The sequence below is a fragment of the Myxocyprinus asiaticus genome, chromosome 28 (assembly GCF_019703515.2).
Source record: "Myxocyprinus asiaticus isolate MX2 ecotype Aquarium Trade chromosome 28, UBuf_Myxa_2, whole genome shotgun sequence".
Lineage (NCBI taxonomy): Eukaryota > Metazoa > Chordata > Actinopteri > Cypriniformes > Catostomidae > Myxocyprinus > Myxocyprinus asiaticus.
In genome coordinates this window covers 4,862,031-4,872,212 of record NC_059371.1, presented here as the reverse complement: position 1 = coordinate 4,872,212, position 10,182 = coordinate 4,862,031, and the positions used below count along the sequence as shown (strand labels likewise).

The window sequence follows — 10,182 nt, the reverse complement described above, 5'->3', positions numbered from 1 at the left end:
AATGACACCATCGTGCATTTTCGTTGTAAATATTAAAACATACAGTGTTATTTTGAAAAATAAATTGCATAAATGAAGAAAAGTATTAAAAAAATATTTTTTCTAACAGCTCAATATTTAAAAGATTGTTTACCTTTCATGAACATTATGGTTAAAAGATAATTCTTTTTTAAAGAAAGAATAAGGCTTTAACATCATATTATCACACCTGTGCTTATCCTCAAATGACAGAAAAGATTTCAGAAGACCTGACGACATTTCCGTTAAGGGTACATCGAGAGCAACGATTCTTCTTGGTTTTTACAATGCATTCTTTGAATTTTTTGGGAGCGAACTTAGAATAATTTTGCGAATAGGACAGCAATAGAAATGGTCGACTCACTGGCCAGTGCCCTGACTACTGAACATGGGAGCAGACTGAGATGCACCCTTGGAGGGATTTGAACAAACCCCAAATCCTAAGTATTAAACTTACTTTAAAGGGAAAGTTCACTCAAAAACGTACACCCTAGCAACCACTTTAAAGCCCTGGCATACTCAAAGAGAAGTTCTTCTTTGTTCTTCGATCAAAGCCAAAAAGAAGTTTGAAACAGCTGAGCAATGACATACTGTTTGTAAACGTTCAGACACCTGCCAAACCACTGGGGGAGGCATTTAGAGGAGCATTTAAATATGTGGACGCTCAAGACTACACGTAAAACATCAACTAATATGACATTAAAATGTGTTATCAATGACTTCATGCCTCATTCTATGAGTAGAATTCACACAAGGTCAGTAAAAGAAGCTGTTTTAACCACTCGATGATTGATTGAAAGTAATTGTGATAAGGAGGAGGGCGGGGCTGGGCCGTGACTACACACGCCCGGCCCCCAATTAGGCTAATCAGCCGAGGAGAGGGATAAAGGCAGCCGGATGAGAGAGACAGAGAGAGCCACACGCAGCTGCCGCGTGTGTATTTGTGTCTTTATGTTTATGCATTAAAGTAATATTTAATTGATGAAAACTAAAACATAAAGACACAAACACGCACACATGGCAGCTACGGGAAGCAGCATATCAAACAACAAAGTGAATGGGCACTTGAGAGCATTTGAGTAGATTTTGTTACTTTTGTAACTAATTTAAAAAAAAAAAAAAAAAAAAAAGCGCATGAACATTCATACAGATGTAGGTAAATTTGCACCAGCTCGCTAATAACTCAACATGCCAGTGTTCATGTTGACTGATCTTAACCTACTGAACGAGAATTTGCTGTTGACCTCAGAGTAGGTGGAGCTTCAGGTCACACCTTCCGATGGTATGGACCAATGGCAGTAAGAAGGTGTTCAGAAGCCAGTAAGAAGTTTTCCTAAAAGTTTGCCCTGGCGAGCTGATACGAACCACCGAAATGATTAATTTCGAGATAAGTAACGAGTTTGATTACTCCATTAATTCCAGTGAAGACAAATCATAATGCAACTCAATACAATAGCATTGTGTGCTTTCAACTTTGTGGTAACATTTTGGGGAGCCCTTTTCCCCTGTGCACAAAGTGAGGTCCATAAAGATATCATTCAGTGAGGCTGGTGTGGATGAACTTGACTGGCATGCACAAAGCCCAGACTTTAACTCCAATGAACATCTATGTTGGTTGCATTCGGTGTTCAAACTCATCCCAAAGTTGTTCAATGGGCATTCTTCACTTGGTGCACAGGGGCATTGTCATGCTGGAACAGAAAAGGACCTCACCAAACTGTTGCATTAAATTGAATGAACACAATTCTACAAAATGTCACTATATGCTTTCGCTTTCGAGATTTGTCATCACAGAAATGAATGACTAGAATAGCCAAACCTATTAATCAGAAGCAGTGAAGAAGTGTCTACATACTAGGAGTGTAAGTTTATAGTCTTACCTTTCAATAACGCTGTGATTTCTGTGAATCACATACCATTTGACATATTCTTCCACAACTGTACGTTTTTCCTCAATGCTCTTCACATGTCGAAAGCACTCAGCAGTTTGAAGCATGGTGCTGTTCTGCATTATTAGTTCTTGTAGTGACTCCAAAGTAACTGCAGACTGAATCTGAACAAATAATCACAAGAAATTAGTCAGTTTACACGGTTTTGTTCCTTGCTATACAAGTTTTCCATCCTGAAAATGAACTAATTAAACGAATTCATTCAAAACTTAACATGGCTTTGTCAAGCACTTTGTACTGACAATAATTCTGAAATGCTGGGGTAATTTATATCCGAGTAACCTTTCCACAAATCACCTCAAGGATGTCTATTATCCTACCTCCAGTAGAACTTTCCCTACACCCTCATCTGTGATATCGTGTAAAGTGCCACTGAAACGGGGCTGGCCAACAATGTGGTTTACCAGGTCTTTTGAAAGAAAATGGGGCCCTGGTCCTCCATGCACTATTGACACAGCAATAATTTTCCCTGCCAAGAAATATTCATCCTCCCTGAGAGCTGTCACAATGACAGTGACACTGCATATATAACCCAAATTCAGAAAAAGTTGGGACAGTATGAAAAATGCTAATAAAAACAAAAAAAGAGTGATTTGTAAATTATATTCACCCTTTGCTATATTGAAAGCACTACAACTGCACATTATATGATGTTTTACCCTGTGAATTTCATTTTTTTTTTTTTTACTTAGTTATTTCAAATCAGATGATTGCAACATGCTCCAAAAAAGTTGGGACAGTCAAGTGTTTACCACAGTGAAACATCACCATTTCTTCTAATAACACTTAAGCATTTGAGCACTGAAGACACAAGTTTGTTAAGTTTAGAAAGTAGAAGTTTTCCCCATTCATCCATTATGTAGGTCTTTAGCTGCACAATTGTATGGGGTATTCATTGCCGGATGGTGTGCTTAATAATGCACCACACGATCTCAACTGGAGATGGTCAGGACTGCAATCTAGCACCCGCACACTCTGCTTACACAACCATGCACTTGAAATCCGGGCAGTATTGAAGTTGTCCTGCTGGAAAATGCCGGGACATCCCTGGAAAAGACGGTGCTGGTTGGCAGTATATGTTGCTACAAAATTTGTACATATCTGTATGCATTAATGGTGTCCTCACAGATGTGCGAGTTACCCATGCCATGAGCACAGACACACCCCTGGCCCATATAGACACTGGCTTTAGGACCTGATGCTGCTAACAGCTTGGATGGCCCTTTTCCTCTTTGGCCCGGAGAACACAACAGCTGTGTTTTTCAAAAACTATTTGAAATGTGGACTCATCTGACCAAAAAATACAGGTCCACTGTTCTACTTTCCATCTAAGATGAGACCGAGCCCAGAGAAGTTGGGAGCGCTTCTGGACAGTGTTGATGTATGGCTTCTGCTTTACATAGCAAAGTCTTAACTTGCATCTGTGGATGCAGCGGCGAATGGTGTTGACTAACAAAGGTTTACTAAAGTAATACCAAGCTCATGTTCATGATATCCATTACAGATGAATGATGTTTTTTAAGACAGTGATGTCTGAGGGATCAGAGATCTCATGCATTCAGAAGTGGTTTTCATCTTGGCCTTTACGCATCGAGATTTAACCAGATTCCTTGAATCTTTTAAATATATTGAGCACTGTAGAGGGTGAAATGCCCAAAATCCTTCCAATTTGTCTTTGGGGAACATTGTTCTCAAAGTGCTGGATTATTTGCTGAAGCATCTGTTGGCAAATTGACAAGTCTCGAATGATCCTTTCTCTTGAAGAACTAGGCTGTTTTTGGAGGCTCCTTATATACTATAACACGATTGCCTCACCTGTTTAGCATCTCCTGTTTCACATCGCCTTGTTATTTCAACTCATCAAATTGTTATTAGTCTTAAATTGCCCCTGTCTCAACCTTTTTGGAATGTGTTGCAATCATCTGATTTGAAATTACTGTACTTTAAAAAAATAAAACATCATATTCATATATCATATAATATTTAGTTGTGGTGCTTTCAATAAAGCAAATGGTGAATATAATTTACAAATCACTCCTTTCTGTTTTTATTAGCATTTTTCATTCTGTCCCAACTTTTTTGGAATTGGGGTTGTATTTGTTACACTGACATTAAAATTCTGCCTAAACAATTACAAACATTTAACATGGAATGCATACCAGATGAATTGTACACCAGGTAGCAGCTCTCCAGGTCATCAGCAGAGTGAGAAGTTACCGTGCTGGTCCACCAGTATCAATACCCTCTTCCAATGTGCCAGCATCGTCAGTGAACTTCACTAACATGTCTTTGTATTCTGAGTATGAGACACGTTTAAATCCTCTGATAGCTACATCCCATACATTGGATCTGGTTATGTTGAACCTGCTTACACTTTTTCTATCAATAGCAAGGGCCAGATTTGAAATGATCTCAGGAGCTGTTAAACTGCTTTGTTCCGTAAGAAAAAAAAACTAAAACAAAAAACAAAGCAAGTTGGCAACAGTGACTAACCAGATTGGACACATTTAAATTTGTTTCTCATGATCTTAAAAAATGTTTGATTTACATGCTTATGCTTCAGTGCATGAAATACATTTAGGAAAAAAAATATTAAGCATGCCTACATATGAATTTCTTTATTAACATTATTTTTTAAAACATTTTTTTAAAGGGATGAGTTGGCTTAAAAAGTGATGCAGCCAACAAGGGCACGGCATACATGGAAACTTCTTCAGTACTGTATATAATGTATCGCAGGTGGAAAACTTATGAAGTTGGTTGAGAGAATGAAAGATTGCAAAGCTGTTATCAAGGCAAAGAGTGGCTACTTTGAAGAATTTAAAGTGTAATATAGTTTTGACTTGTAAAAAAAATAAAAAATAAAAAATAAAAAAAAAAGGTCCCTACATAATTCTCATAGTTTTGAATCTTTTACTACAAAGGTTTATTGACTTTTATTTTTCTAAAGGTAAATAATAGTAATAATTATAAATGAGTAGGTGTGTCCAATTTTTTGAATGCAGGTTTTGGGTGGTCAAGACACTGTGCTATAGCTGAAAACTCATCCTCTTCTAGAATCGCAGGTGCATACAGGTCTACATATTCTCTAAAAAGTAGGATACAAATACTGTTGACAAATACACACTCCCAACAAATAAAGAACATATTAACCAAACAAACCTGTAACAAATGTTCTCTGTTGAAACTGCCTGATATACCTGGATTGTCATCCTCTGAATCTGAGAGTACTATCTATAAACAGAATTCAGTCTTGATCAACTGTATTTTATTTTTTATTTTTTTAGAAAGGTCTATCAACAGTCATTTTTTGAAGCAGCAATGACGAATCCTTAACATAGATTTTAGACTAATAACAATTTGACGAGTTGAAATAAGGCAGTGTGAAACAGCAGATGTGAAACAGGTGAGGCAATCGTACCATAGTTTATAAGGAGCCTCCATCAACAGCCTAGCCCACCGTAAAAGTTGAATCTAATCTCATCTAAACATGGAGCTTCTGAAGCTCATCAGAGCCCCCTGCAGGCCTGAGTGAGGATAGCCTATGGCTGTGTCTCGTTTTTAAACAAGTCTCGTTTAAACGGAAACGGAACGTAACATGGTTGCTATGACAGCACGCCACTCTTTAACAAGCGCGAGCGCTTTGAGTGAGAAGGGAACAAAGTCTCTTTAGAAGGGAATGTATGAGGTACATTTTAGGACAGTTATAATGATGTAAAGCGAAAAGAAAATAGATTTTACAGTTGTACTTTTAGTCTAATACTTTATTTTAATTATATATTAATATAATTATACATATTATATACTCTGCACCCATCTACTGAGGTACTTCAACTTGGGAATTAATATTCCTTGCGTTTGAACATCATATTTACGGCAAAATTGGCGTCATTTTATTTTATTTTTATTTATTTTTTAGACATTTCCGTTGAAGCAAAGAATTGTGGGTTGTGAGTGCCCACGAAGGATACACCTCATGCATCCTCCGAATTCCCGTGAAAGAAGGTCACATTCGAAGTGTCCTACTCGATTTTCTGAAACTAGAAATCCTTGATGACGTATGCAGCCGACAAATGCGACCTTCGGAGGAAGAATCCATCCAAACGAGACACAGCCTGCATTAAATCAAAAGTGAAACAAAAAATGGGAACACTAAGGCATATTGGAACCACATTCGCAAGATAACAACGCCGTAAGGGTCCAAAATCACAAAATTTAAGGTACAGTGAAACATCTGACATCTATAGCTTGACTGTCCAATGTTGATTACTTGTCACCAGCAGCACAAATTATTTAATGGATGAAGGGTTTAGACTTACTGTTGGTTTTTGGTCGCCTTGTCTGACGTGGCACTAGATCACTGATTTGTTTCGTTCTAATTTTACTTTTTTCCCTGTAGATACATGACATTAACTACGTTTCCATCCAAGGATTTTTTGCGGAAAAAGTTTTAGCGCATCAAAATAAGCTGATGGAAACGCAAATTATCACTAAAATTTCACAAGTGTCGACATAATATTTTCCCGTTTAACTCTAGCGCATAAACTCTATGTCGTTACTTCAAATGTCGTGAAAAACTGGTTTGGAAACACTTTTTGTTGAGAAAATGAGCATTAACGCAAAAATGTAGTGTCACATAACCCCAATCGTTAGCCTGTGTTAGTCATGACGACAGTATACATCCTTGAAAGCCAATTTATTGTACGTGATTATGGATTGATCTTAACGGCATATAGATCCGATGCTGCAAACATGACACTTCCAGGAGTGCCAACACAAATATCTCGTATCATGCACATCGACAAGTGCACGGAGAACAAATGAATGGCCACTGTTTGTGATTAATTTAATTGCGGTAGCCATCTGTTTATTTAATAAAGTTGCTTTTCCACACCATTCAAAATAATAGATGGCAGTTATGGAATTAGCCCACAATACAAAAAAACATATAATTTCTGTGCACAAAGATGTTTTAAATTAAAAGCAAATACACAATACATTGAGACAAGCTTCAGTGTGCTTTTTTGGAACACTAACATAACCCAATTCTATAAAATTATTGCTTAGCTTACTTTTGAAAAATGCTGGCAAAATTCCCTGTATTAAATTAAATAAATTACCAAACGAATAAAGCATTAAATTAAAAAAAAAAAAAAATTCAAACAAAAATAATAATATTGTTAGGCCTATATAATTGCATTTTCTTTACACAAACTTAAATTAGCCTTTCCCTGTTCTGTAGATGAAAAGAGTCAGCTGAATGACATTCTTTGAAAGTTCTACCCTTTTTTTCAAGACTATAAACTATCAGAACTATTTGTCCAATGCTGAGTTCAATTTCAGAAAACTAGATTTTGAACATTTTAAAACCTTTAAATATTTTAAATCAAACCCTCTTTACCTCGGATCACATTTACTGAGCTTCTTCAGAAAATTTAAATTGCATTATGATGCTAAAATAAATTTGATTTTAGATGACAATCAAGATCAGTTGGTCATTAAAAGTTGATGGAAAAATATACGGGACATAATACAGTTGTTATGGCAATGATTTAGATTAGATGATTGTTCAGAATAGCCTATTGGATATCAGGAATGTATCATATATGTAAACACTGATATTACATCTCATCACTTTTTCTTTAATAGTTGTGCACACAGCACATACACATCGATGGATGGTCCTTATACTAAGACCGAAAGTTCCCCAACTAGTTGGTGCAGGTTGACAGCTTGAACAGGGCCATGACGATTCACTTTCGGGTCAGAACCGGTGACAGCCTGCGATAGGCGCAACATCAGGACCAATATTACAGTCCTATCAGAAGGGCAACTGCTCCCTTTTGATTGCAATTCCTCGTCTTCTGATTGCTTTTATTTGTAAAATTAAAATGACAGTATGCTGGCTAATTTCAATGAATTGTCTCAATAATCTTCCCATTTTACTAAAACTTCGGAGGAAAAACATTAGGGACATCTGGGAGGCAAATTAGTGAAACACACATTTCTGTATGAAAACGGCTTAAGGGCAGATTTCTGTTGCGATAAACCAAAACTTATGTGACAAAGTGTTTTTTTAGGCATGACGTCATCACGCACACCAATTTTATCAATAAAAGGCCATTTGAATGGAAACAGGCCGAAGACGGCAAATTTTGCAATTTTTTTTTACGCATTTTCACTCTGTCAAAAAAAAAAAATAGTGTGAAAAGTGGATGGAAACTAGGCTATTGTCACATTATATACGGATGTTTTTAAAAATGGACACAAATTTATTTATTTTTTTTATCCCAGCTGCACGTCACACTGTAAATTCCCTACGCCCTTCGACAGAATTCAGGTTTCTCTAGCCTAACAACTACATATATATATATATATATATATATATATATATATATATATATATATATATATATATATATTTCACATTTTACATACATTTTAGGACTACAGACTTATTTCCAGTATCATTCCTTGTATTCAGAAGCCTCTCATATGAAGAAAGTGAGACAGTGGAAGACTTGAGGTAAGAATTTTGTCCCTAGAATAAAGCTTAAATGTTTTAATTGGTATGAAACTGTCAATGAATACCAATGTATTTGTGTTGCAGTCCAGCTCAAAAGGAAAAAATGGATTCACCTGAACCCAGCTGTGTTTCCTTGAAGACTGACCAATCCATGGAAATTCCACTGAATTTCAAAGGCTCTTTTAGGTGAGACCTGTCACATGATTTATTAGTTCCACTCAAGGATGTACTGTTTTGAGTATTGTTTTTTTTGTCTCCATTATTATTATTATTGCAGTAATTTAATCTAATATTGACATTAATGAAAAACGTCCTGGGAGTGTATTCCAGGAAAGTAAAAGCACATATTTAAATTATTTTTTTATACTTTCTATGTCATTTCTAGTAGTTGACAGGATAAGCAAGTATTCTTTCAGTTAAATTCGCTGTAGGATGCGAGGCAGTGAAATAATTTAATAGTACTTCTTGAAAGCACACTAAAGCATTATAAAAGGGCAATAATTAAATATACTTTAAGGTAATATTCTTACATTTATATTAAAAGAAGTGTTGTTTTAAGTGTGCTTAAGTATGTTACAAATGAATTAATGTGCATTAATATACAGTATTCTTTGAGTTTCCTTCAAATTAAATGTTATTACCTGAAAATATACTTTTTGAAAGTTTTCAGATTCATTCATCATTGTGTTAAAATCCGTATGTTTCCAGTTCAGTTCAGGAGAGCTCAGGATCACCACAACATAGCTGTGTTTCTGTGAAGAGTGACCAGTTAGTGGGCCAACCCATTGATTTTAAAGATGGACACTTTTCTTCTAAGCAAAGGTGATGACAGGCTCATGGTTTAGGAGATTATATCAAATATATCAAATATATAATCTGTAATGAAAAGTAATGTAAGTATAAGTGTTTGTATTTAAGTGTAAATCTTAGACTAAATATTTATTCACAACATTTCTTTTAATTTACAGCAATGACAAACAGACTGAATCAAAGTCCTCCAACAGAGAGCAACTTGAGACTGTTTTCAAGGTTTGTGAGGGTATTCAAATGTTTCCAAGTGTGCATAGTTGGCATTAAAGCTGAGGCTGCAGTGGGCCTACCATCTGTGTATCTCAGCGGAAATCAAGATTCATCAGACCAGGCAATGTTTTTCCAGTCTTTAACTGTCCAGTTTTTTTTTTTTTTAATCCAACAAAACATATATACAAGAGCAAAACACACACACACACACACACACACACACATACATACATACATATATAGAATCAACATTTAAACCCCACAACCACCCCTCCCAATCCCTTAACCCTGCCCTGAACCCCAACAAACATCGCTGTGGTCACATATGAGTATATACACATGATTACAGACACACACAAAAAAAAGGTAAAATAAAAATAGTAATTACATGTCCAGCAACATCAGGTATCTGCCCCATTTCTCCATAAATCAATTTCCCCAGTCTTCTAAAAGACTCTTCTTCAAAGGCCGCCACCCTCCCCATCTCTGAGCACCACTCCTGAAATGAGGGCGCTCCAGCCGACCTCCAACCCCTTAAAAGAATCTGTCTGGCAATCATGATGCTAGTTAGGACCCAACTCTTTATGTGTCTATTCTCAACGTTGATGACCGCCCCATTCTGGGGCAAAATGAAAGCCGAGTGTCCAATACATCACACACAAGACTCTC

General features: G+C 36.4%; 1 protein-coding gene across 2 annotated transcripts in view; it reads left to right on the top strand.

The window, feature by feature from the left end:
• The first annotated feature begins 5,910 nt into the window (after positions 1 to 5,910).
• Positions 5,911 to 10,182, top strand: part of LOC127418881 (NACHT, LRR and PYD domains-containing protein 12-like) — a 44,567-nt gene continuing 40,295 nt past the window's right edge. For both annotated transcript variants that reach the window (XM_051659761.1, XM_051659760.1), the window contains exons 1-5: positions 5,911 to 6,187; positions 8,452 to 8,493; positions 8,578 to 8,679; positions 9,202 to 9,315; positions 9,462 to 9,522. In XM_051659761.1, the coding sequence (XP_051515721.1) occupies positions 8,597 to 8,679; positions 9,202 to 9,315; positions 9,462 to 9,522 (258 nt within the window). In that variant the 5' untranslated portion in view covers positions 5,911 to 6,187; positions 8,452 to 8,493; positions 8,578 to 8,596. The remainder of the gene's footprint in view (positions 6,188 to 8,451; positions 8,494 to 8,577; positions 8,680 to 9,201; positions 9,316 to 9,461; positions 9,523 to 10,182) is intronic.